At 38.4% G+C, this 27,789-nt stretch overlaps 2 protein-coding genes across 4 annotated transcripts; one reads left to right on the forward strand and one right to left on the reverse strand.

Annotated features, from left to right (window-relative positions):
- Positions 1-3,903: 3,903 nt before the first annotated feature.
- Positions 3,904-21,500, forward strand: axdnd1 (axonemal dynein light chain domain containing 1). 3 transcript variants are annotated; one of them, XM_073861719.1, is made up of 26 exons: positions 3,904-4,031; positions 4,364-4,420; positions 7,426-7,589; positions 7,685-7,788; positions 8,118-8,199; positions 8,281-8,366; positions 8,458-8,514; positions 8,806-8,914; positions 9,282-9,403; positions 12,153-12,293; positions 12,412-12,516; positions 12,599-12,719; positions 13,280-13,381; positions 13,468-13,634; positions 16,865-16,922; positions 17,003-17,237; positions 17,439-17,652; positions 17,713-17,821; positions 17,902-18,086; positions 18,170-18,260; positions 18,351-18,485; positions 18,582-18,671; positions 18,888-18,998; positions 20,470-20,561; positions 20,639-20,769; positions 21,299-21,500. In XM_073861719.1, exons 1-26 carry the CDS (start codon positions 3,947-3,949, stop codon positions 21,415-21,417), a joined length of 3,072 nt encoding a protein of 1,023 aa, XP_073717820.1. In that variant the 5' UTR covers positions 3,904-3,946; the 3' UTR covers positions 21,418-21,500. The 3 variants fall into 3 exon arrangements, with proteins under 3 accessions (XP_073717820.1, XP_073717822.1, XP_073717821.1); XM_073861721.1 differs by having other exon boundaries at positions 18,582-18,650; XM_073861720.1 differs by having other exon boundaries at positions 17,728-17,821.
- Positions 21,501-22,275: 775 nt separating this feature from the next.
- Positions 22,276-26,674, reverse strand: nphs2 (NPHS2 stomatin family member, podocin). The gene is made up of 8 exons (XM_055218285.2): positions 26,359-26,674; positions 26,182-26,285; positions 26,028-26,100; positions 24,980-25,062; positions 24,267-24,470; positions 24,111-24,166; positions 23,958-24,036; positions 22,276-23,859 (listed from the first exon to the last, which is right to left on the reverse strand). Exons 1-8 carry the CDS (start codon positions 26,672-26,674, stop codon positions 23,593-23,595), a joined length of 1,182 nt encoding a protein of 393 aa, XP_055074260.2. The 3' UTR covers positions 22,276-23,592.
- Positions 26,675-27,789: the final 1,115 nt, after the last annotated feature.

Below are 27,789 nucleotides of genomic sequence, written 5' to 3' on the forward strand. Positions count from 1 at the left end.
TTTTTTTTTTGTGTAATTGAGATTTTTTTTTTTTTGAATTATTTTGCTTGTTTTCTTATTTTGTATGTGGTTTAATACCACTCTTTCTTTCTTTGGTCCTGTTTGGGAGTCTGCTGTGTATTAGTCTGGGCCTGCCTAACTATTATAGTCTGATGTTACGGCCCAGTTTGCCTGTAAACCTTTAATGCCTGCCCGTGCATCAGTCTGGGCCTAACTATTATAGTCTGATGTTACGGCCCAGTTTCCCTGTAAGCCTTTAATGTCTGCCTGTGCATCAGTCTGGGCCTAACTATTATAAATTGAGGTTATTGCCCAGTTTCCTTGTAAGTCTCTAATGCCTGCATGTGTATTAGTCTGGGCTTAACTATTATAAGTTGAGGTTATTGCCCAGTTTACCTGTAAATCTCTAATGCCTGCATATGTATTAGTCTGGGCCTAACTATTATAAGTTGAGGTTATTGCCCAGTTTCCCTGTAAGCCTTTAACGCCTGCATGTGTATTGGTCTGGGCCTAACTATTATAAGTTGAGGTTATTGCCCAGTTTTCCTGTAAATCTGTGATGCCTGCATGTGTATCAGTCTGGGTCTAACTATTATAAGTTGAGGTTATTGCCCAGTTTTCCTGTAAATCTCTAATGCCTGCACGTGTATCAGAGCTGGCTTGATGATTTGTAAGTACTACTTACTATAGGTGAGTTTACTGTCAGTTTGTGCCATCAAGTCCGCTGGTGGCGTTTGACTCACAGCATATGTAAAGGTACTGCCTCTTTTGAACGTGGGCTATTTAATTTTCTTTTTCATTTGTGTCAGTGTTTAGTAGTTTTCGTTGTTTTTGTTTTGTGATTTATATTTAATATTGGTTTATGTTGTGTAACTAATTGTGGGTTTGTTTTCTTTGTCTTTTGGTTTGTAGATTTGTTTTGTTTTTGACAATTGTGTGGGGTGGGTCATTCTTTTGGATGGGAGGAGATAATTTTGTATTTTTCTTTTTGAGTGACTTTTACACTGTGTGCTGTGCTGACCTTATACCGTTCACACGTGTGCCGTGTGTGTGCGTGGTGTTGGGGTGAATATTCGGTGTGTAACCGGGGTTGTTATCTCCTTTTGCTTGAGTTGAGACCCAGCAAATGTTAAGTGTTTTGTATGTGTTGTGCTGATTTTATAAGTGACTGAAGACCAATATTTGATACTTCTTTTTAGCTAATACAAAATAAAGGTGTATATTTTTCATTATTCTCGTGCCCTTGTCTCTTGCTCACTCTTAAGGTAACGAACCTGTGTCCTTTTTGGACTGTTCCCCCGGTATATTTGGGGGTGGCGTAGTCGAAAGCTGTGCCCTTTTTGGGCCTTGTTGGTATTTCATAATCTTCCAATAGAGAAATTATATTTCAACCTGACCGCTCTGCTACACTTGCAGAGAATGGTTTACCAAAATTACGATCTTTTTTACACCCTGGGTATTGTTTTATCACTAGAAGTGGTTAATTTACAATGCACATTTTCATTATTGTGCAGTATTGCCAGCTGCGTGCAAGCTAACATGGTGGAGTCATGGAAGTGCGGCTTCTCCTGACAGTACTTGAGGAGCACTGAATGGAAATCTTCAAGCTTGCCTGTAAAATAAACAATTGTATTCAGTCTACAGCCTGTCGCATAAATCAAGTTGAACAAACCCAGAGTTGCAGAGTACGTTGTGAGTTGATAAAACTCAACAAATCCGACCTGGGTTAATCTGTCTCATGGTGCTGGTTATCAGCTTTCAGGTTTAAACCCAGAGTTAATGATTATTCATTATGTATGTACACATTAAAGGCAGACGTTTTAGTGAACAGCCAATAGGATTGAACACGGAAAAAGGTAGGTCTCCATTAAAGAATATAATATGTGCTAATATGAGGAGTTTATAAGCATATGCATACTGCAGAAAGCAACACCCTTTGCTTTAAATTATTAGTAAGTTAAATAAAAACGTTTTACAGTACAATTTTTATAAAACAATGAGGTAAAAACTCATTACTCCAACATATTATATTAATGTAATTTAATATAAAACATATGAATAAAATAATAATAGGTTTTTAAAAACAAATGGAGCCTAATGTCTTTTTTTCAGAACATCATTAAATACAAAAATGACAAGGCCACAATATAGGCATACAGTAGTATACATTATATTAAATGTATCAACTGTATACTGTCACTTTTCAATATATATAGAAAGAAGAATTTAACAATTATTTGTGTATAGCTTTAAGAAAACAAACAAGGAAATAACAAAAAAAGAAAGAAGATAAGAAAAATAAAAGAGAAAAAAACATAAGGGTAAGAAAATAGGTTATGTATCAGTTGAAGTATACAAATAAAAGTTTGTACAAATTAAAGTAGTTTTCTTGCTTTTTATTCAATAAGGACTCAATAGCATTGAGATACATTATTTACATTTAAAAGTGGTTGAACTTACATGTGTGTACATGAAATTTGCATAAAAAAAGCAAAAAATGTTATTTGTAGACTCAGAGTTATATTATTGTTATGGATATAACTTGCTGAATATTGTCATTAAAGAAAGTATCAGCATTTAAAAAAGAAAGCGAAATATTTTTTTATTGCTTAAAACAACAGAATGATACAGTATACAACTTTAGAGCCAGGGGAGCAAATAAAACATAAAAAATACAAGACGTTACATCAGTCAAAGATTTTAAAGACAGTACATAAATGCACAGTCTTTATAGCTTTTCTATTAGTACTAGATTAAATTGTGAAAAGATAATTTTTAAATTATTTAAGGAATACAGAAAAAAGTGGCTTTTTGTTAGAAAACTTGCACTTATGAATATGAAATTTGACCAATAATATTAATAGATCCTTTATCACACAGTTTTCATATTTTGAGTAACCTACATTTTCAAAAAGCAAAACAAAATTAGAAAGTACCTTTTCCTTAATAAACAACGACATCTCATCCCATAACCTTTTTCACATGACTACAGTGCCAAAAAATATGGGGTACAGTTTCGAAGTATAAAGAGCAAAAAGAACACCTTACATCAATGTCCTTCCTAAACTTCTTAAGAAAATGCTTGACAGAGTAAAATTTGTGTATTAACTTAAAAGAGATTCCTTTGACCATGTTTGTAACAAGAAAGCGAAATATCACAAAAATGCATCTTACGCCGATGACGTCATTTCTAGCAGAGTCTGCGCAGTAATGATTGTGAGGTAGAGCAAAGGCCCCGCCCATTTTCCCGTTTGACTCAATCACAAACACACAAATCAAGCGGTTACACCCCTTTGGCATCTTAAACCAACTTATTAGAATAACGCACAAATTAAAAATAACAGAAACCATCGTTGGTAAAATTTAATTTGATTTTTAAGTTCACATGGAGAAGCTAGTGTTTATGACCCATACTGCAAGCAGCCACCAGGTGGCGATCGAAATATGTGGCTAAATTTTCAGGACGTGTGTGGCACCCCAACTTTTGTAATAAATTAACTTGTCACAATATTTACATTTACCCGTTGCACCTTTTAAAAAGGTAGTAATTAGTCCAGTGTACCCTATTCGAATAATGACATCTCATAAATACAAAAATTCTTCCTTTGTTGCTTAATATTATACAGAAGGTGGTCGCTGCTTGTTTTACCACAGTAAAAAAATTATTTATTTGACTTAAATGAACTTTAAAAACTACAGTAAATTACAGCTGTTTTCTTGTATGAAGCTTACAATTTCTGTGATGCTTGTTTTTCAGCAAGGGTTTTTGGGTGTTTCTTTTATTGTAAACTTTTTTGTATCTTGTAGGCTATATATTTGCACATGTGGATCATTAACAAAATAAATAATTATGTCTTTTTAATTAAAATGTGTCATTTGAAGTAAACATCTATCTTTTATATTGATGTGTGCTAGACAGTAAGTTATTTTAAGACGCTTGGCCACCATGACATCCACTAAAATCACTAAATTATTCAAAATACTTGTAAATATTTTAAGGACTTCACAAAAGGACAAGAATTACCTTAAAGGTAAGACTTAACTATTATATTGAAGTATTATTATCATAAAGTATCGTGTTTATCAGGTTAATTTCCCTGAGTTTGATTCTGTAACTCGATAGACACGCGACGCGTCCATGGCAACAAACTTGTATTACTGTTAATGTAGGAAGTGCGGACACCAGCGCCGATGTTTTTGTCTCTTTTTGTAAAAGTTAAATCCGGTATGCGTTACTTTCATGTTTTAGCGGGTTTGCAGTGTTTTTTAAGAGTTATTCGTGTTTAAAGCGTGTCCAGAGAGTTTGATATGTGTTAATAATATATTTCGGTGTGTGTAAAGTCCTGCCCGTCTCCTCCTAAAGCACCGAGACCTGAGAGTCGCAGGATGAAGAAACGAAATCCCTCCTCTCTCAATAACAGTGAGTACAAGAAATATTTAACATTAATATCTGTATTCATATAAAGTCTTTTTAAAAATCAATTGTTGTTAAACTGTACCGTAATCTTGATGGGATCGTGATAATCTATCGTCTGTCTTTTTTGTCTATTTTTCTGTCATCTGTCTGTCCATATTTCTATATGTTCACCTGTTTGTCTGTCTATCTGTTTGTCTGTTCATCTGTTTGTCTCTCTGTCTGTTCCTCCATCCATCCATCCATCCATCCATCCATCCATCCATCCATCCATCCATCCATCTCTTTATTATCTATCTATCTGTCTATATTTTGGTCCCATCCATCCATCTTTCTGTCTGTCATTATCTGTCTGTTCTGTCTGCCTGGTTGGTTGTCTGTCTGCCTGTCTGTCCTTTTGTCCATCCACCTGTCTGTCTGTCTGTCTGTCTGTCTGTCTGTCTGTCTATTTATCTATCTGTCCACCTGTTTGTCTGTCTTTCTATCTGTTAATCTGTTTGTTTCTCTCTCTGTTCCTCCATCCATCCATCCCTTTATTATCTGTCTATCTGTTTTTCCCATCCATCCACCTTTGTGGCTGTCTTCATCTGTCTGTTCAGTCTGCATGGTTGTATGTCTGCTTGTCCTTTTGTCAATCCACCTGTCTGTCTGTCTATTTATCTATCTGTCCACCTGTTTGTCTCTCTGTCTGTTCCTCCATCCATCTCTTTATCATCTATCTGTCTATCTGTTTGTCCCATCCATCTTTCTGTCTGTCGTTATCTGTCTGTTTTGTCTGTCCTTTTGTCCATCCATCTCTCTGTCCACGTCTGTCTATCTATCTATCTGTCTGTCTGTCTGTCTGTCTGTCTGTCTATTTTTCTATCTGTCTTGTTTGTCTGTCTTTCTATCTATCTTTACATCTGTTAATCTGTTTGTTTCTCTCTTTGTTCCTCAGTCCATCCATCCCTTTATTATCTATCTGTCTATCTGTTTTTCCCATCCATCTTTCTGTCTGTCGTTATCTGTCTGTTTTGTCTGTCCTTTTGTCCATCCATCTCTCTGTCCACGTCTGTCTGTCTGTCTGTCTGTCTATTTTTCTATCTGTCTTGTTTGTCTGTCTTTCTATCTTTCCATCTGTTAATCTGTTTGTTTCTCTCTCTGTTCCTCAGTCCATCCATCTCTTTATCATCTATCTGTCTATCTGTTTGTCCCATCCATCTTTCTGTCTGTCGTTATCTGTCTGTTTTGTCTGTCCTTTTGTCCATCCATCTCTCTGTCCACGTCTGTCTGTCTGTCTGTCTGTCTATTTTTCTATCTGTCTTGTTTGTCTGTCTTTCTATCTTTCCATCTGAAATCTGTTTGTTTCTCTCTCTGTTCCTCGGTCCATCCATCCCTTTATTATCTATCTGTCTATCTGTTTTTCCCATCCATCCATTTTTTGGCTGTCATCATCTGTCTGTTCTGTCTGCTTGTCCTTTTGTCCATCCACCTGTCTGTCTGTCTGTCTGTCTGTCTGTGTTTTTCTATCTGTCTACCTGTTTGTCTGTCTTTCTATCTGTTAATCTGTTTGTTTCTCTCTCTGTTCCTCCATCCATCCATCCATCCATCCCTTTATTATCTGTCTATCTGTTTTTCCATCCATCCATCTTTTTGGCTGTCGTCATCTTTCTGTTCTGTCTGCCTGGTTGTCTGTCTGCTTGTCCTTTTGTCCATCCACCTGTCTGTCTGTCTATTTATCTATCTGTCCACCTGTTTGCCTCACTGTCTGTTCCTTCATCCATCTCTTTATCATCTATCTGTCTATCTGTTTGTCCCATCCATCTTTCTGTCTGTTGTTATCTGTCTGTTTTGTCTGTTCTTTTGTCCATCCATCTCTCTGTCCACGTCTGTCTGTCTGTCTGTCTGTCTGTCTGTCTATTTTTCTATCTGTCTTGTTTGTCTGTCTCTCTATCTTTCCATCTGTTACTCTGTTTGTTTCTCTCTCTGTTCCTCCATCAATCCATCCCTTTATTATCTGTCTATCTGTTTGTCCCATCCATCCATCTTTGTGGCTGTCTTCATCTGTCTGTTCTGTCTGCCTGGTTGTCTGTCCTTTTGTCCATCCACCTGTCTGTCCACATCTGTCTTTCTGTCTATTTTCTGTCTGTCCACCTGTTTGTTGTCTGTTCATCTGTCTGTCTGTCTGTCTGTATGTCCATCTGTTTGTCTGTCTGTCTTTCTATTTGTTTATCTGTTTGTCTGTCTCTCGGTTCTTCCATCCATCCATCCCTTTATTATCTATCTGTCTATCTGTTAGTCCCATCCATCCATCTTTCTGGCTGTTGTCACCTGTCTGTTTTGTCTGCCTGGTTGTCTGTCCTTTTTTCCATCCACCTGTCTGTTCACATGTCTGTCTGTCCACCTGTTTGTCTGTCTGTCTATCTTACTGTCTGTTCATCTGTTTGTCTCTCTTTGTTCCTCTATCCATACATCCCTTTATCATCTATCTGTCTATCTGTTTATCCTATCCATCCATCTTTCTGTCTGTCATCTTGTGTCTGTTCTGTCTGTCTTTTTGTCCATCCACCGGTCTGACAATCTGTCTGTCATACTTCTGTCTGTCTGTTTATATGTTTGTTTCATTGTCCAGTGTCCATCCACCTGTCTGCCTGTCTTTCTGTCCTTCGTCTGTCTGTCTGTCCGTCCGTCCATCCATCTCATGTCTGTCTATATGTTTCTGTCATGTACTGTATGTTTCTATCTGTCTGTCTGTCTGTCTGTCTCTGTCTGTCTGTCTGTCTGTCTATCTATCTAAGTGTCTGTCTGTCTGTCTGTCTGCAAGTCAATCTATCTATCTATCAATCTATCTATCTATCTATCTATCTATCTATCTGTCTATCTATCTATCTGTCTATCTGTCTATCTGTCTATCTGTCTATCTGTCTATCTGTCTATCTGTCTATCTGTCTATCTGTCTATCTGTCTATCTGTCTATCTGTCTATTTGTGTATCTGTGTACCTGTGTATTTATCTGTTAATTGTCTATGCAGTGATTGAAGAGTCTCCTCTGAGAGAAGACAAAAGCAGCCCTCAAGATGAGCCGCTTCATAATGATTTCATTCCCGACGAGCTCCTTGCCACCCTCACATCCACCGTATCTCCTCAAAGCAAACTCAGACCCCTCAAATTAACCAAAACTCCAAAGGACTTCGAGGTCTGGGGCCCTTCAGTTAAAAAAAGATCATGTTTACAGCTTCCAAGTTCCTTATGCTCAATAACTAACACAGGTGTGTTCATCTTCCCTACCAGGTTTGCTTACTACACCGGCCTGATGCATTGTGGCACCACCCGGCTGGCCGCAAGAAATACCAATACTTTCTCAACCAGCCAACCTCCATAAATGGAGCTGGGAGGTTTGAATTGTGCATTCACATGGCATGAATTGTGTACAGTTACTTAAATGGACACTCCACTTTTTTTTTAAAATAGGCTCATTTTCAACAAATGTGTTTTACCATTTTGGAATCCATTCAGTCGATCTCTGGGTCTAGCAGTACCAATTTAAGCATAGCTTAGCATAATTCATTGAATCTGATTAGACCATTAGCATCACGCTCAAAAATAGCCAAAGAGTTTTGATATTTTCCCAATTTGGAAAATAAGCCTTTTTTTTTTTTTTAAAGTGGAGTGTCCCTTTAAGACAGCCCATATATTTATTCTATTCTATTATGCGTTGAAACAGAGATATATCCTTCCTATGTGATGCCGTGACTCAGAAGGATCAATTGCATCTCTCACCAATGACTGAACGAGGCTCTGCTCAGGTGCAAGCAAGTGGCCTAAATTTGGTATTGCTTACTTTATTTCTTTGTATAGACAACTTTACTTTTTTTGTTTGTTTGAAGGATGAGAGTCCACTGGAAACTTTGATCCCAGAAGAATATCACATCATTAAAAACAAAGGTCTTAGGGGACTTCAGTGCTATGATGAGTAAGTGAGCTGGATTTCATAAAAAAAAAAAACACTTTTATGTCCTGTAGCTCTTAAAAAATAAATAATTCATGTTGTCATCATTTCACAGCAAATTCACGATTCTGCTGGAAGACGATGAAAAGAAGCTAAGAGTCTTTCCATCAATGTAAGTGATTCACACTACATCCAAGATCTGCCCACTGACAGGATTGAAATGAAAATAACCAATCACAGTTTACATTTCTATGGCAGGCTGTAATGAAATTCAATAGAAATTTTAGGAGAAAATATAATACATTTCATTCCCCCCGCAAAGCTTTTGTTTTCATCTTTTTTTTTAAACGCTTGTTGTATTTTGGGTGGTTTATGGGCTTAGTTTGATAGCTGGGACTAATGCATGTACTCTTTCTTTGTATAAATTCTACAAACATTATCAAAAATTATGTGCAATTTCCAGGAAGCCCAGCAGTCGCCTTGAGGTGGTGCAGCTGATGAAGGTGATGGATGATATGCTAGAGAAAGCAGGCGTCAAGCAAGATGTTGAAGAACTAACTGAACACTCACAGGTTATTTTTAATCATCTTACTGTAGTTTCGAAGACAAGTAAAAATATTAAAGGGATAGTTCACCAAAAAATTAAAATTCTGTCATCATTTACTGACCCTCAATTTGTTACAAATGTTGTACATATCTTTGTTTTGCTGAACACAAAGGAAGATATTTATAAAGAAGCTGGAAACAGGAGCACCATTGACTTTCAAAAAAATAAGTTAATGGTGCTCAAAAATGGTTTGGTAACAAACATTCCTCAAAATATCTGCCTTTGTGTTTAGCCGAACAATAAAATGTTTACAGAACTTGAGGGTGAGTAAACGATGACAGAATTTTCATTTTTGGGTGAACTATCCCTTTAATGCTTATTTTCTGTTGTAGATGGAAAAGTTACTTGAGCTTGTTCGAATTGAGCAGAACATTTACAACATTGTGTTCCATGAACTCATCCGGCAAGTCAGCGTTGAATGCGCAGAGAGGGGTCAGCTTCTCGCCAAACTCAGGTGTGTCTCAATCATTGGTTTTCCATCTGTTAAAGGAGTGGTTCCCAACCTTTTTTCCTTGGGGCCGCCCCACGTGACAATCTGAACCCCCCCCCCAACCCTCTACATCCATTTCTCAATTCAATTCAATTTTATTTATATAGCGCTTTATACAACAATCGTAAACATAAGCAGCAGAATACAGCAGCGCCTAAGATTGACCGTACTAGCGAGCGTAGTAATAATGTAACATATAGAAGAGAGTGCTAAGTTAAGCCAATGTCAGCAGACTACCCATGAGTTGAAAAAAAGCCTAGGAAAAACCCTGGGGGAAAAGTCCTAGGAGGGAAAAAAACCCTTGGGAGAGAGCCAGACATGGCTAATTCTATAGAGAATATATTATATAATAGGTACAATTTTATACAATTTTATGGGAATTAAAACATTATGTACAGTTGAAAGAAAAAGCATGTGAACCCTTTGGGCTTACTTGGATTTCTTCATAAATTGGTCATAAAATGTGTTCTGATCTTCATCTAAGTCACAACAATAGAGAAACACAGTCTGCTTAAACTAATACCGCACAAACATTATACGTTTTCATGTTTTTATTGAACACAACATGTAAACATTCATAGTGGAAAAAGTATGTGAAACCCTAGGCTAATGACTTCTCCAAGAGCTAATTGGAGCCAGGAGTCAGCCAACCTGGGGTCCAATCAATGTGATGAGATTGGATGTGTTGATTAAAGCTGCCCTGTCCAATAAAAAACACACACCAGTTTTGAGTTTGCTGTTCTGAAGAAGCATTGTCTGATGTGAACCATGCCTCGCACAAAAGAGCTCTCAGAAGACCTACGATCAAGAATTGTTGACTTACATAAAGCTGGAAAGGGCTACAAAAGTATATCTAAAAGCCTTGATGTCCATGTGTCCCCGGTAAGACAGATGGAGAAAGTTCAGCACTGTTGCTACACTCCCTAGGCGTGGTCGTCCTGTAAAGATGACTGCAAGAGCACAGCGCAGAATGCTCAATGAGGTGAAGAAGAATCCTAGAGTGTCAGCTAAAGACTTACAGAAATCTCTGGCACATGCTAACATTTTTGTTGACAAATCTACAATAAGGAAAACATTAAACAAGAATGGACTTCATGGGAGGACACCATGGAGGAAGCCACTGCTGTCCAAAAAAAAACATTGCAGCACATTTGAAGTTTGCAAAAGAGCACCTGGATGTTCCACAGCACTACTGGCAAAACATTTTGTGGACAGATGAAACCAAAATTGAGTTGAAAGAACACACAACGCTATGTGTGGAGAACAAAAGGCACAGCACACCAACATCAAAACCTCATCCCAACTGTGAAATATGGTGGAGGGGGCATCATGGTTTGGGACTGCTTTGCTGCCTCAGGCCCTGGACGGATTACTGTCATCGATGGAAATATTAATTCCAAAATCAAAATCAAGGCATTTTGCAGGAAAACTTAAGACCATCTGTCCGCCAACTGAAGCTTAACAGAGGATGGACGATGCAACAGGACAACGACCCAAAGCATAGAAGTAAATCAACAACAGAATGGCTTCAACAGAAGAAAATACGACTTCTGGAGTGGCCCAGTCAGAGTTCTGACCTCAACCCGATTGAGATGCTGTGGCATGACCTCAAGACAGCGATTCACACCAGACATCCCAAGAATATTGCTGAACTGAAACACTTTTGTAAAGAGGAATGGTCCAAAATTTCTCCTGACCGTTGTGCAGGTCTGATCTGCAACTATAGGAAACGTTTGGTTGAGGTTATTGCTGCCAAAGGAGGGTCAACCAGTTATTAAACCCAAAGGTTCACATACTTTTTCCACCCTGCACCATGGATGTTCACATGCTGTGCTCAACAAAAACATGAAAACGAATAATGTTTGTGCGGTATTAGTTTAAGCAGACTGTGTTTCTCTATTGTTGTGACTTAGATGAAGATCAGAACACATTTTATGACCAATTTATGCAGAAATCCAAGTAAGCCCAAAGGGTTCACATACTTTTTCTTTCAACTGTAATCTTAATAATATCCTGTAGTGTGAGCATGTTTAGGATTTAAGAGAAGAATATCTGACAAGATTCTCTTTATGTGTGTGCTGCTGCCAGATTTCATAATCTGTCAGGATTTTAAAAATCCTGTAGTGTGAGCCAGGCATAAGGCGTGCCTGGATCCCAGGTTGGGAACCACTGTATTAAAGGGTTAGTTCACCCCAAAATGACAATTTTATCATAAATCTCTTTCCCCTGTGTTGTTCTAAACCACCAAGTCCTTTGATTGTCTCAGAACACATTTTTAGATATTTTCTATGAAAACCGGAAGGCTTGTGCTGTCCCATAGACTGCAGTTTGAATTTCACAGTCAAGCCCAGAAAAGATGAAAGACATCGCCAAAAACGTCCATGTGCCATCAGTAGTTTGCTAATAATATTATTAAGCAACGAGAACACTGTTGTGCGCAAAGAAAACAAAACAAACGGTTTTATTCAACAAGTTCACGAGCTGACTAACCCTACAATTAGGACCACCATTAACTTCCATAGTATTTTCTTCCTACTATGGAAGTCAATGGTGCTCTTGCTTCCTGCTTCATTACAAATCTCTTTATTTTGTGTTCAACAAAGAAATGTATACAGGTTTGTAACAACCTGAGGCTAAATAACAACAGGATTTTTGTTTTTGGGTGAACTATCCCTTTAAAATAGTACTAACCTCACTTCCTCTTTCTCCTCAGGCAGAGATATGTGGCGCTACTCAACCGTATCCCGCGGCAGGTGAAGGGTCTACACGCAGAAACGTTAGCACAGAGGGCGCTGGATCGCCGGCTTATGGAGGAGATCATGCACTTTAAAAACTCTGTCGCAAAGCTTCACACGTAAGCCTGACTTTAGACTATACAGCTCATACAAAAATTCACAAACATTGTGTGCTTGCATTTTAACTCATTAATTAACATTTACATTTCAATTCTGTATCTGTTGGATCTGTAACAGGGAATTAAGTTTAATGAAAGAACAAGACGAGTCTTTGTCCAAAGAGGCTGAGGAAACCAAAGAGGAACTTGCCAAAGCTCTGGAGGAATCGCAGTGCAATGCAAAGTATGTGAATATAAACTAACTGTTATGGTTTGATCGAAGACTATTTAATACAGATTTACACTTTATAGTGACTTTTCTGTAGTATTGTAGCGGAGTTTCATGATCTTTACGAGTTGCAGCGGAGAAGACTTGAAGCGCAGATGTTGCATCTGTCCGATGAGAGGGACCTTTGGAGAAAAGCGACCTATAGCCTCGCTATAAAGGTAACTTTGTATATAATTTCTAAATACATGTTTCTGATCATATTGTGTATGTTTTATGAGTACACATTAAGCCATTTTTAATCAGTTTCACAAAATGGGAATGCAAATAATGTTTCAATTTATGCCTCTCTGTAAGGATTGTGTTGTGTTTTGTGTTTTGTACTTTTATTTTCACACCCTGTTCTGTTCTGACTTTTATTTTGATATCATGTCATGCCATGCTTCTCACTTCTCACTTCCCACTTCCTGTGTATTTGTATTTAACCGGTAAAATCTGTTCACTCCCCGGCTATTGTTAGCCTAGCTACTTACCAAGCATTCTACCTGTTAACCTGTATCCTGTTTCCTGTTCTGTGTTTGCCTGTTTATTTGGATATTGTTTGTTTGCTGCCTGCCCTGACCTATTGCCTGATATTTGGATTACTCTTTTGGATTGCCCTATTGGATTTGTTTGCCTGCCCCTTTGTGCATTTTACAATAAATCTTCTTTGCACATGGATTTTACTCTCCATTTGCTTTTTGTAAGCAACCCACGTTACACTCTCACATATTTCCCTCAGATAGTAAAGATAAAAAAACTTCAGCTTGTGAAACGGCTAAATGTTAGCGAACAAACCTGGGCCAAGACCGCAGAACACTTCACTCTCGTCCTAACATCAAAGGTATAAACACAGCCCCTCTAAATAGACATCTATAAGTACTTGACCGTGTAAGAGATTATGTACATCATCATTATTTATCTTCCTAGGACTCTGAGGATATGTCCCATATGACAGAGTTGACTGACCAATGGAAAGAAAACCTAACTGTCTTCATGCAGAACATCGGAAAGGCAGAAACCAGTCAACGTGAGACAATCCAATCTGTCAGAGCGAATGTTGTAAAGTGGCAGAAGATCTGCGAAGACCAGACCAGGTCAGTGATTGGTTCTCCTATGGAATTGGTGCGAGCAAAGATATTTAATATTAACCAGATGCGTCACTGGTATGGATATGTGGTAAATGGGGTAGATTGCAACAGTCAGAATGGCCTCTCTAGCTCTGCCTCCCATTAAAAAGAGCCAATCGACAGAAATCGTTACAAGATGCGACTCCCTTAAAAGTAGTTTGCTGCGAGAAACCTTTATGTTTAATGGGGCGTACACACCAAACGCGAATTCAATGATTTAGGCGAGTAGATTACATACAAAGTCAATGCAAAGACACAAATACACGCAAACTTGCATGGGGCGGTACGAATGATGCAAATTGGGTGCACGATTGCTGTGAAAACATGCAGTATTTTCCTCAAATGCGTTTTTGTGCAAGTTGAAAATACTCAACTCAAGCTAAAAATTCACATGACACGAGGTTAAATCCCGCTAGTTTTCTAGAGCAAGGAACGCGATGCTTCTCGTTTGGTGTGTACGCAGCATAATGGGGCGTTCACACTAAACGCGAGTTCAACGATTTGCACAAGTAGATTACATACAAAGTCAATGCAAAGATGCAAATAGACTGGAACTCATGGGGGATGATGCGAATGACGCGAATTGGGCGGCGCGATTGCGCAAAAACATGCGCTTTTCGACTCAAATGTGTCTTCGCGCAAGCTGAAAAATACTCAACTCAAGATAATAATTAGCTTGATACAAAGTTAAATCCCAGGAGTTTTGTAGATCAAGGAACGCGATGCTTCGCATTTGATGTGTACGCAGCTTAATGGGGCGTACACACTAAATGCAAGTTCAATGATTTGCGCGAGAAGATTACATACAAAGTAAATGCAAAGAATAGATGCTATCCCACGCAGGGCGATGCAAATTACATAAATTGGGCGTCGCAATTGCGTAAAACACGCGCTAAAACGCGTCTTCGCGCAAGTAAAAAAATACTCATGCGAAAATTTATATATGACACAAAGTTAAATTCCGCAAATTTTGTAGAGCGAGGAACGCGATGCTTCGCGTTTGGTGTGTACACAGCATAATGGGTCATACACACTTAATGGGAATTCAACGTTTTGCTTAAGTAGATTACATACAAAGTCAATGCAAAGACGCGAATAGACGCAAACTCGCATGGGGCGGTGCAAATGACACGAATTAGGCGGCACGATTGCCTCAAAAACACGCGTCTTTGCACAAGTTGAAAATGTTAAACTCAAGCTAAAAATTTGCATGACGTGAAGTTAAATCCCGCAAGTTTTCTAGAGGGAGAAACGCAATGCTTCGCATTTGGTGTGTACACAGCATAATGGGGCGTATGCACTAAACGTGAATTCAACGATTTGCGTGAGTAGATTACATACACAGTCAATATAAAGACACGACTTCACGCGAACTCGCTTGATGATACGAATGACTTGAATTGTGCTCACAACGCGGTATTTGCCTCAAACGCGTCTTCGCGCAAGTTGAAAATACTCAACTCAAGCTAAAAATTTGCATGACACAAAGTTAAATCCCGCAATTTTTCTAGAGCGAGGAACGCAATGCTTCGCATTTGGTGTGTACACAGCATAATGGGGCGTATGCACTAAACGTGAATTCAACGATTTGCGTGAGTAGATTACATACACAGTCAATGCAAAGACACGAATTCACGCAAACTCGCTTGATGATACGAATGACTTGAATTGTGCGCACAACGCGGTATTTGCCTCAAACACGTCTTCGCGCAAGTGGAAAATACTCAACTCAAGCTAAAAATTTGCATGACACAAAGTTAAATTTCGCGACTATTCTAGAGCGAGGAACACGATGCTTCGCATTTGGTGTGTATGCAGCATAATGGGGAGTACACACTACATGCAAATTCAACGATTTGCGCAAGTAGATTACATACACAGTCAATGTAAAGACACGAATTCATGCAAACTCGCTTGATGATACGAATGACTTGAATTGTTCGCACAACGCGGTATTTGCCTCAAACGCATCTTCGCACAAGTTGAAAATACTCAACTCAAGCTAAAAATTTGCATGACACAAAGTTAAATCTCGCGACTGTTCTAGAGTGAGGAACACGATGCTTCGCATTTGGTGTGTATGCAGCATAATGGGGCGTACACACTACATGCGAATTCAACAATTTGCGCAAGTAGATTACATACACAGTCAATGTAAAGACACAAATTCACGCGAACTCGCTTGATGATACGAATGACTTGAATTGTGCGCACAACGCGGTATTTGCCTCAAACGCGTCTTCGCGCAAGTCCAAATACTCAACTCAAGCTAAAAATTTGCATGACACGAAGTTAAATCTCGCGACTATTTTAGAGTGAGGAACACAATGCTTCGCATTTGGTGTGTATGCAGCATAATTGGGCGTACAAACTTCATGCGAATTCAACGATTTGCGCAAGTAGATTACATACAAAGTCAATGCAAAGACGCAAATTCATGCAAACTCGCTTGATGATACGAATGACTTGAATTGTGCGCACAACGCAATATTTGTCTCAAACGCGTCTTCGCGCAAGTCGAAAATACTCAACTCAAGCTAAAAATTTGCATGATACAAAGTTAAATCTGGCGACTATTCTAAAGTGAGGAACACGATGCTTCGCATTTGGTGTGTATGCAGCATAATGGGGCGTACACACTACATGCGAATTCAATGATTTGCGCAAGTAGATTACATACACAGTCAATGTAAAGACACGAATTCACGCGAACTCGCTTGATGATACGAATGACTTGAGTTGTGGGCACAACGCGGTATTTGCCTCAAACGCGTCTTCGCGCAAGTTGAAAATACTCAACTCAAGCTAAAAATTTGCATGACACGAAGTTAAACTTGCGAATATTCTAAAGTGAGGAACACGATGCTTCGCATTTGGTGTGTATGCAGCATAATTGGGCATACACACCAAATGCGAAATCAACGATTTGCGCAAGTAGATTACATACACAGTCAATGTAAAGACACGAATTCACGTGAACTCGCTTGATGATACGAATGACTTGAGTTGTGCGCACAACGCGGTATTTGCCTCAAACGCGTCTTCGCGCAAGTTGAAAATACTCAACTCAAGCTAAAAATTTGCATGACACGAAGTTAAACTTGCGAATATTCTAGAGCGAGGAACGCGATGCTTTGCGTTTTGTGTGTATGCAGCATAAGAGTGCATGTTTACTTTACTTTTATTTCCCTCCATAGGAAAATGGACAAATCTTCAGAAGATGAACTGTCTCATGACCTGAAACAATGGTCGATGGTAAGTAATGCGTACTTTCTTATTTCTCATTTATAAAATTGTACGGCACTTCAAGTAGCTGTATCTTTATTCAACCGTAGGCGTTGACCGAGCAAAGTGATCGTTATGGTGGGGAGGAACTAGTGTCTGCTCAGGAAACGCTTGAAGTGCTAACTAACCTCCAACAGTCCTGGATTGAGCTTTGTCTTCGGGTCTTTAGAAGACACCCTGCTTCAGATGGAGAGCCACCTAAAAGTCAAGAGGCCATGATAGAGCTGGCCAAGACCATAACTGAGCTTCACAAGCAATTGGGAATCCGTTTCAGTGGAGAAAGTGGTGAGAATCGGGTCTCGTTTCTCTAATATCAATGTTTTGGTTTTTGTTCCTGTCGCTCAATTGGTAAGGCATTGCAACACAAAAGGTCATGGGATTGATTCTTGATGGTAGGGAACAAGCATATTGATAAAATGTATGTCAGTTTGGATAAAAGCATCTGCCAAATGCCTAAATGTAAAATATAAATGGTTCTTCATGCAGGGATCCATGCAACACTGATGACCCTTATTGAAAATATGGAGTTCTGGTCCAGAAGACTAAAATCCCTGAGCGGACATCCAGAACGGCATCCGTTAGATTGGGTGGAGCTGGCGGAAGTGCTTGGTAGTTTGATAAATCAGCTTGAAGACGCCCTTCTACAGGTGGATGGCACACAACCAGAACGTGAGAGGGCTAAGCAGAAACCTCACACCAGGTATACATTTTTTGTTGTTGTATATAAAATAGATGTTTCTCATTAAACAATGACGTTCAGTTGCCCTTGTGACAGGATTCAAATCGATGATGTCTTAAAAACTTTGAAGGATTTCTTGTTCTCCCAAGAAAACTTTTTCGACTGTGAAAACATGAGACTTCGCGAGGAGGTACAGAACAGGCACATATAGTTTTCCTCAAATCCCTTAAGCCATTCATCTCATTGGATGATCTTGTCTTGGGTTGCCAGGTTAATTCTGTTCACTCTAAAATGATTCGCTGGATGGTTGATCTTCTGCTTCTGATGGTGCCGGATGCAGCATCTCCTCCATCGTCTGAACTGAACATCATAGTTCATGTGTCCGCTGAACAGCTATGTAAAGATGCCAGCGACATCTCAGGGAAACTGGACTACCTTTCCAAATACATCACAAGGTGACATAACTAAACCTACTGTAACATCATTAGAAACGCTTTTAGTAGAAATGAATAACAACGAACTGCTCTGCACTCTGCAGTTCATGCCAAGCCATCGTGGAAGAAGAAGTCTTGCAGAACTCGACTCACCATGACACAGAAAATGAGCTACATCGACTCGCCAAGCTTCAGGTGCTAACCCTCAATTCTTTCTCGACCAAACGTCTATCAAAAGAGATTCAGTTCGGTCTAAAATGTCACGTTTTTTTTTGCGTTGTACAGAAGGAGTGCGGCGAGTGGATGGAAGGCTGTCGGGTCCTCCTGATGGATGTGAAGGGAAGCCCTGTGGAGATCCAGCTATCTGTGTCACAGTCTGTGAGCGAGATCCCATTAGAAAGCGCCAGCTTGGAGTCTCTGGTAAAACTTTAACCAGGTGTTTCAATTTAATTGAATGGATGGATGAATGAATGTAGCGAATGACTTTATATGTATTTTCCTTATATGTGTTTTCAGCTAGAGCAAGAACTAGAGGTGACCACAGAGACAAAGGAAGATGAAGCAGAACCATCTCTCACAAAAGATGTCAGCAAGCTTGATGAATATGTAAATAATTAACCATTTTTATACTGTTTAAACTAAAAGCTAGCCATTGGTCTACTTACTAACTTCATAAATCCTTCAAAAACTTTATATACTAAGCTTTGTTACCTACATTATATCACAGTCAATATACATTTGATTTATGCAGCTATTTAGTCTTTGCTTTATTATGTTGGCTTGAGAAAGCCATTACTAAATGTCATGTTGTCACCTCTGCAGGTGGAAGACCAGGATATAAAGGCTAAAGAAAGCTCAGTCATCAAACTAATAGGTCATGATGGATATATAACCGAACAGATCTTGGGAAAGGACACAGTTCAGCTCACCAGGGTGAGTGTATGCATTTCAACATCATTAGATTACCATCTAAAAGGAGGCATATTTCACTTTAAAGGTGCAGTGTGTAATTTTTAGAAGGATCTCTTGACAGAAATGCAAAATAAAACTATTTGATCAGTGGTGCATAAAGACCTTTCATAATGAACTGTTATGTGTTTATTACCTTTGAATGAGACGTTTTTATCTACATATACCGAGGGTCCCCTTACATGGAAGTCGCCATTTTGTGCCGCCGCATGTTTCTACAGAAACCCTTAATGGACAAACTTTTTTTTGTCTGGTGGTGGCTACCGTAGCTTCTCTATGTGATTAAAAAATGAGGGGTAAGCAGTGGACTAAGCCATTGATTGCAATTCACCAGCACCTCACCACTAGATGCCGCTAAAATTTACACACTGCACCTTTAAGATCACCAATGCAGCATGTGGGCGATTATATAATTGCAGGTACATTAAGTGTCTAAAGTTTTTTTAATGGTTACATTTAATTCATTTTTATAATTTGTTATAACATCTTGTGATCCATAACAATGAGTAGGCGAAAGTAATGCAAGAAGCCGCCTCCTTGTCATTTCTGGCTTATAACAAAAAACTGAATAATGCCTAAAAGCTGCTGTGTGACAATATGTACAGCTAACAAGCCAAAGAACCCAGAAATAAGTTTTTATAAGCTGTCGAGCCGTAAAACCCAGTCTTTAAGGAGAATAAAGTGGATCGCCGACTACGTTTCCCCCATAGGACACAGTTTTACTAATAGAAGTACTATGAAAAGTTGCCTGTATCAATTTTTGTGTCTTTAAACGCTCGTTTTTTGGGGTCGACAGCTTATAAAAACTTATTTACAGATTAAACTTAAAAACAGAATAATGCCTCAAAGCTGCTGTGTGACAAGGTGTACATCTAACAAGCAAAAAAAACAAATACGTTTTTATAAGCTGCCGACTTTAAAAAACGAGCGTTTAAAGACACAGAAATGGAAACAGGCAACTTTTCATAGTACTTCTATTAGTAAAACTGCGTCCACTAGGTGGAAACGTAGTCGGTGATCCACTTTATTCTCCTCAAAGACTGGGTTTTACGGCTCGACAGCTTATATAAACTTATTTCTGGGTTCTTTGGCTTGTTAACTGTACATATTGTCACACAGCAGCTTTTAGGCATTATTCAGTTTTTTGTTATAAGCCAGAAATGACAAGGAGGCGGCCCCCCGCAACACAAAGTCAATGGAGACAGCTGGACTGCTTTCCCCCCCGGTGGGCGTGGTCCCCAGGTTGTGACGCGCTGCGCTCTGTCTCTATGGGGTAGGGGCGTGTTTGTTTAGGTGATTTCAAATGTCAACATTGGCTTTCAAACATTTTGCACTCCACCTTTAATTGTAACACTGTGTTACAACTACCCCGCTGTGTAAAAATGTTTTCTATCCCAGCTATCAGTTATGAAGTTTGAATACCTTTATTTAACAGACAGAAGAACTTGTTGTGTCTCCTCACTCTGAGAATGCCAAGGAAGCCTTTAATGCTTTAGAAACAGTGAGATCCCTTCAGCAGGAGCTTGTGTAAGTACTGGTGCTGATAATTGAATCAATCTGGGATGAGATCTGTCGATTTTCTCTATATAAGATGTATTTTGTAGAGAGGTGGAAACCCGTGCCGCAGGTGCAGAAGCTCGAGCGCAAAAAGCAGAAGAAGACCTGCTGGCAGCTCTGGACAAGATACAAGATCTGGAGAGACAACTACAGGCTCGGCACAATGTGGAGAGCACATGTAAGTGTTAAACACACTTACAATACTAATACTACACTTAAAAAATTAAAATTAAGATTATATAACAACCAAAAATATATGACCCTATCTGGTCTTACGGTACATTCACAAAGGGCGAAAGCGTTAACGCTTGGTGGAAGGCTTGTCTGAAGCGTGGCCAACAGCCAATCACAGTGGCTGCAACCTATGCTCCGGTCTTCCATAAACAAAATTGGCTGACTCTACCTAGGTTATTTGCATAAGGCGATCTGATTGGCTGACACACGCGTTGCCGCTTGAAAATTTGAGAAATGTTCAACTTCTGCCGCGAGCAACGGCACTGGCCACAATTCAGTTCGGCAACACATTGCGTCACCCATTAAAAGTGAATGGGAAGCATTAACACTTACGCCCCGTGTGAATGCACCGTTAGGAGGTTAAAGATATCAAGGTTATATTTTCACAAAATGGTCTTTAAATTATGTACGATGATTTTATGTAGAAATACATTTTTTGACTGTCTAACTTAACTCTGTTTAATTCTCCACAGTGAGCAAGGAAACTGTTACCTCTGCACCCAAAACCCCCAGCACCCCCGCTGCGTCGTCTGAAGCCAAAACTCGAAGTCGGAAAGTCGCATCGAGCGCTAAAGGCACCAAGAAACACTAAACTAGAGATACACCAAACACCACAGTTTAAGGGGATTAAAAAGTATTTAGTCTGTGTCTAAAGTGTATTAAACAATTTATGGTCGCCGATATGTATCAGACGATTTTTCATGAATTTGAAGCCATCGGCGTATCTGCAATAGCCCGAGAAAAGCAGATACCGATTGCTTATTAATAAAAGAGCACTTATTTCATTGCTAAAAACAATGTTATGTGTATTTGGTATAGACGGTTTCAGCAGTAACAACATAAACAAGCGGCTTTCGTGGTACACGTAACTTCCGGTAAACTCCGCTAAGAATAAATAACAACAAAGTACTTTAACCTGATAAGGAACACTGTGCCGTACACGGTACACCCCCTCTCTTGCACGTGAGGCTGCATTATATCATTGTAACTTTGAAGCATTAAATCTTCAAAAAATACGGTCATGCGGCACATCGTTGGAAAGCTTAGACTTTCGGGATTCCATTAAGCGCACACACAAAGCATAATATGATTTTTAGCAGTCATAAAACTGTAATTTAGTTGTTAGTTACCTGAACCGGGCGGCGCCGATTTAGGATATTTACTTACCTTCAAAATCTTCCCTTTATCCGCTTCGGTGAAATTGTCCAAAACAAATTGTTCATAAATCCCCAAAAGTCCAAGGAAATGGAATATCCAAGCCTTTTAATCCAAAATGATTTGTTCATCTCACAATCTTGACGTTTCTGACCGAATTACGATATAAATAGTGTATACAATTAGTTCACTAACAGAAATTCGTTCTAATCTCACTTTTCATTCACGATTTATAATAAACATATTCGGATGCCACCTTTATTGTTCAACGTCTGAGAAACAAATACGCCCACCTAGTGGAATTTCAGCCGTTTCATAAGAGGCTACACGTATTTTATTTATATAACAAGCTAAATAAACAACACGTAGATTACCTAGGAAACCAAAACATTTGTTATTTTCGCCGAGTTATTTGTTCAAGAGTTCAGTTTAGCAACTAGTCAGACCATTAAAAAAACTGAAACTTGAAGTAAAGTTCAGACCACATGCGTATCGCGTCACTGTACGTGCGTCCGGTGAAACCATCTATAATACAATGTGTTTCCGTGGTTTATGGTAAAAAAAAACATTATTTTGCACATACTATACATTTTTGTAGCTCCGGATTTCACTCTCTTCCTGAAACGCACGGATTGAAAAGCTCTGATTGGCCAGCTAATCTGTACGTTACGATTGGCCTGAATATCTCTGACGTCAGCCGGAAGTGTGACACTTCTTACCATGTTTAAAAGATTCGCTCACAATGCAATGCTAACAGTAGTTAACTTACAGGATGTGAGTCCAAGCGGGAGGAATTATGATAATGTCGGTCTTCACTACATCACCAATCCCAGGAAGTAAACTGTTGCATACAATCCGTGTGTTTGTTGTAGTCCAAGAAAAGAGATTTACGTTGGAGACGATAACTCGCGTCACACACCAAAGGAAATGTAAAAACGTGAATCGGACAATAGGTGCCCATTAACTGCAAGAAGGCAATAAGTTACATGTCTGGTGCATAATCCAGCATTTTTAAAAAAGAATTATCAAAATATTTAAATACTTCCCAAAACAAAATAAAATCTGTACAAATTATTGTTTGTTAGATGTGCAATGGGAAAAAAGGTAAATCACGTAGTAATTCACGTGTGAGATTACTCATTCGTGTGGGTCATGTGGTCAGAGTATTACAGGAAAATGTCTGGGCTTATTTTAAAATCTCGGAAAAAGACCAAAAATCGCCAAAATTTTATTTACTTTGTGCCTCTTTTATTACGTTGGTCAATGTTAAATAGATCCAATCCATGAATCAGTTAAAATAAGTTGCTGCAGAAATAAACTAACTAATAGGCCAACTGTATATTGTATACAAGTGTTATGTGTTAATATCAGCATTGGTATCAGGCAATAGTTATCTGATTAAATCAGTATCTGCCCCCCCCCCCAAAAAAAAATCATATCTGTCCATAAATCACATTTGCATATAAATGTAAATTGCTTCGATTCAATTTTTATTATAGCCAGTGATAGTGCCACACATGTACCCATGATGTTTTGAATGTTGCCATGGCAACAAATAATTTCTAAACATCTTAGAGACGAATCTCATCAGACACCCAATATCATGTAGTCTCTACATCATGGGGGAGTCTTTAGCACTCTCTTCCGATTCGTCGGCCGGCGTCAGGCTCTGATTGGCTGTTCTGGTTAAACTGCCGAGGTCTATGGATTGGTGCAGGACATCAGGAGGTATGTTGAGGACCACAGCCGGTTGCTCGGAGCGTAGACTGTGAAGAAGCTGCAGAAGTCGAAGATGCACGACCAGCGGAGACCCAGAAAGAGACTCTACGGAGGCCTTCAGTGCTTCACATGCCGCCTTCTCACCCTCTGCGGCAATCACCTGCAACGTACAGTAAGATGGCATTGTAGTGACTTGCAATACATTCCATTAGACATTTTACTAGTATGTGTGTTTCCTCAAAAATGGTGCTGCTTTACTTTGACTTGTGCTTGACGTCTGGCTTCAGCTTCAACAGCAAAGTTGTGTTGCAGCTCTGGTGGGAGACTGATCTCCTCTCTACAGCAGTGGAAAACATGGATTAGTTCTTAGATAAATGAATATTTATTGTGGAGTGTCGTCTCTTTACTCACATCTCGGCTTTTTCCACCTTGATGCCCCATCTGCAGGTAACCGAATCTAAAGACACCTGCACAGCAAATCAACAAAGAGACCATAAAAGCAGTGGTTCCCAAAATGTGCACTGTTGGTGTGCCTCCAGGAACAGGATTGTGAAGCTTAAGGCTTACCTGGATCTCCTGGGCGATCTGTTTTCTGTCTAGCAAAATATCAGTGAAGACATGATGGGCCAGTATCTCTCTCACCGAGACTTGAGCCAGCACCTGCAGCACGGACGGGACACCGGAGAGCAAAGAGTAACACACGGACACATTTTCGATACGATAATAACATACCGCGCTCACTTCAGTGCACACCAGGTCTTTGGTCACCACCTAAAATGACAACAGTAAAATAGATTTACATTTATGCCTTTGGCAGATGCTTTTATCCAAAATGACTTACAGTGCATTCAAGGTATGCGTTTTATCAATGTGTGTGTATCCTGGGAATCAAACCCATGACCTTTGGGCTGCTCTTGTATAGCTCCCAGCTTGGCTTTAGTTAGTTTTGCTGGTGTAGCAAGCTTGTCTAGCTGTGTTTTGGTCACCAACCGGCTGACCAGCTTTGGCAGGCTGAGAGGACCAGCTTGAACACACATAATGATAATAAATAAAAATGTATATCTTGAAACACACTGGATAAAAGTACTTGCCAAATGCATAAATGTAAACGTAATGCAATCATTTCAATGGAGCACAGAAAAGAAAAAAATCTCAGACCTAAGCTTTTCAGTCTCCAATCATCTCGGACCAGCGGTGTCTCCCACATGTTTACATTTTAGGGTGTGTTGGATGGTATTTGTGGTAGTCAGCTTTTTAGTGCAGTTCATTAAATGACTTACCGCGTGAGGAGGGACGTTCAACATCTTCAGACGTATGTCCACTATTTGGCACACGTCCAAAAATGGAAGCTTAAATATGAGTCCTAAAAAGAAATGAAATATACATTTAATCCAAAAACATTATTATTAAAGGGGACATATCATGAAAATCTGACTTTTTCCATGTTTAAGTGCTAACCCAGTGCTTAGATCAACCTAGAAAATATGAAAAAGATCAACTTAGTAACTTAGTTTTGATAAATCATTCTCTGCAAACATGTAAAAAAATAGGTCATTAAAATTTGGCTCCCCTTGTGATGTCAGTAGGGGATAATATCACCCCTCAATCTGCACTTTCCAACCACAGCACTGCCATTTAGTGCAGAGATCAGCTCATTGCATTTAAAAAACACACCCAAAAATGACACATTTTGCTCACATACAAAGTGACAATTTTAACATGCTGTAATAAATAATCTATATGATATTTTGAGCTAAAACCTGACATATGTACTCTGGGGACACCAAAGATTTATTTTACATCTTAAAATAAAATCCCCTTTAAAAAGATCTGTATGATGAATTATTAGCACATAGGGGCGCTTATCCTAGTCCCAGACTAAAATGCATATTTGAGCTGCCTTAATTTAAAAACATCTTGCACTAAAACATCTTAACATATATCGGTGCCATTGTATTGTCTCAAGATGCTCAAAAAGCTTTTGGTCACTTTTGAGCGCGATGCTAATGGTCTAATCAGATTCAATGGATTATGCTAAGCTATTCTAAAAGCGGTACCGCCAAACCCAGAGATCAGCTGAATGGATTTCAAAACAGTAAAAAATAAAATGTTCAACTGTAGAGTAGCTGGAAAATGAGCATTTTTTTTTAAAGTGGAGTGTCTATTTAAAACTTAAATTGAAATGTGAGCAGCTTAAGTCAATTGTTGTGATTTATATTATTGTGGTTTTCTACATAAACTTATCCTACATAATGTAAAGAATATTTCCAGGATAATCTGGATTCACAGGCAGGGTTGTAGTTACAAATATGTATATTTAAACAGTACCAGGGCCCATGGGTCTTCTTTGCAGTAGGTGCCCCAGTCGAAAAATGACAGCTCGTTCATGTTCTCGAACGATCTAAAAAACAAGATAATGAATAATAATCATAAATAAAAGTTAAAGACCATAACAGATGTATTTAAAAAAAAACATACCTACCTTCAGGCAGAACCAAATTGAAATAGGAAAGAAGAAAATAACAGCTAAAAGGACAAAAACCACAAGAATCATCTCACAAACTCCAAAGTATCGCTTCTTCAGGCCTGCAGATGAAAATTAAAGATATAAGCATAATTTCTTCATCTTTTTGTAATGTTCTTGTCCTCTCTACTGTACCTTCTCCATGTCCCTCGGTCTCCAGTAACCCCAATAACTCTTCTCTATCTTCTTTAATATGATCTCTCACACTATCTACATTAACAACAGTGCTGCTGGAGATGACTTGAGCATCTTCTGCTTCACCCTTTCTTTCTGCTTCTGAAATCTCCGGTTTCTCTCGTTCTTTTCTTTTGTTAGCCTCTTGGAGTTTCACGGATTTGGGTGCCTTAGTTTTTCTCTCTTTAGATGAAGGTGATGATTCCCTCTTTACCCTTCCAGATTTTGAAGAATGGTGTGAAGTTTCTGATCTTTTCTCCATCTCAGCCAACATCATAAGAAGCAGACAGTGGAGAGGAGACTCTGTTGTGTGGTGTTTGTATGATATCTGATGTGTTTGTATGGTCTTGGATTTTGTAGGGAGGAGTATCTTGGTTAATTTGAAGATGGGGGAGTGTTTGTACACGTCTGACTAACTCATCACAGTGGTATTATCCCACTCAAGTTTTGTAGGAGGTGCTGAATGAATGACCAGCATTAAGTATGGTGTATAGTTTTTATTTTTTTTAAATTTAACTTGCATTTTTTTCTAAATGTTTTCCCCTCAAAATGTAAGATTTAATCTAGAGCTGTCAAAAGATTTATCGCGATTAATCGCATACAAAATAAAAGTTTGTGTTTGCAAAATAAATTTGTGTGTGTTTTGTGTTGAATTATTTTGTATATATAAATACACAAATACATGTTTAAGACATTTTTTATTTATGTATATATTTTGTAAAAAAAAGTAATAATATATAGATATATAGATAGATAGATATAGATAGATTTTATAATTTTATAAATTGTTAATTATGCAAAAACTTTTGTGTGTGTTTTGTGTTGAATTACTTTGTATATATAAATACACACATACATGTATACATTTAAGAAAAATGTTATTTATGTATATATTTAAAAAAAAAATATAGATAGATAGATAGATAGATAGATAGATAGATAGATAGATAGATAGATAGATAGATAGATAGATAGATAGATAGATAGATAGATAGATAGATAGATAGATAGATAGATTGGCTTACATTTTTATTAAAACTTTATTTAATATTTATATTTAAATGTAATATTTGGAGTCACACATAACATTAACATTTTTTCAACGTAAATGACTCAGTTAAATATAAGTGTAATGTTTTATAAATTGTTAATTATGCAAAAACTTTTGTGTGTATTTTGTGTTGAATTACTTTGAATACATAAATACACACATACATGTATACATTTAAGAAAAATGTTATTTATATATAGATAGATAGATAGATAGATAGATAGATAGATAGATAGATAGATAGATAGATAGATAGATAGATAGATAGATAGATAGATAGATAGATAGATAGATAGATAGATTTAAGGCTCAAATTTTTATTATAACTTTATTTAATATTT

This window comes from Misgurnus anguillicaudatus, chromosome 23, assembly GCF_027580225.2.
Source record: "Misgurnus anguillicaudatus chromosome 23, ASM2758022v2, whole genome shotgun sequence".
In the NCBI taxonomy this organism is placed as follows: Eukaryota; Metazoa; Chordata; class Actinopteri; order Cypriniformes; family Cobitidae; genus Misgurnus; species Misgurnus anguillicaudatus.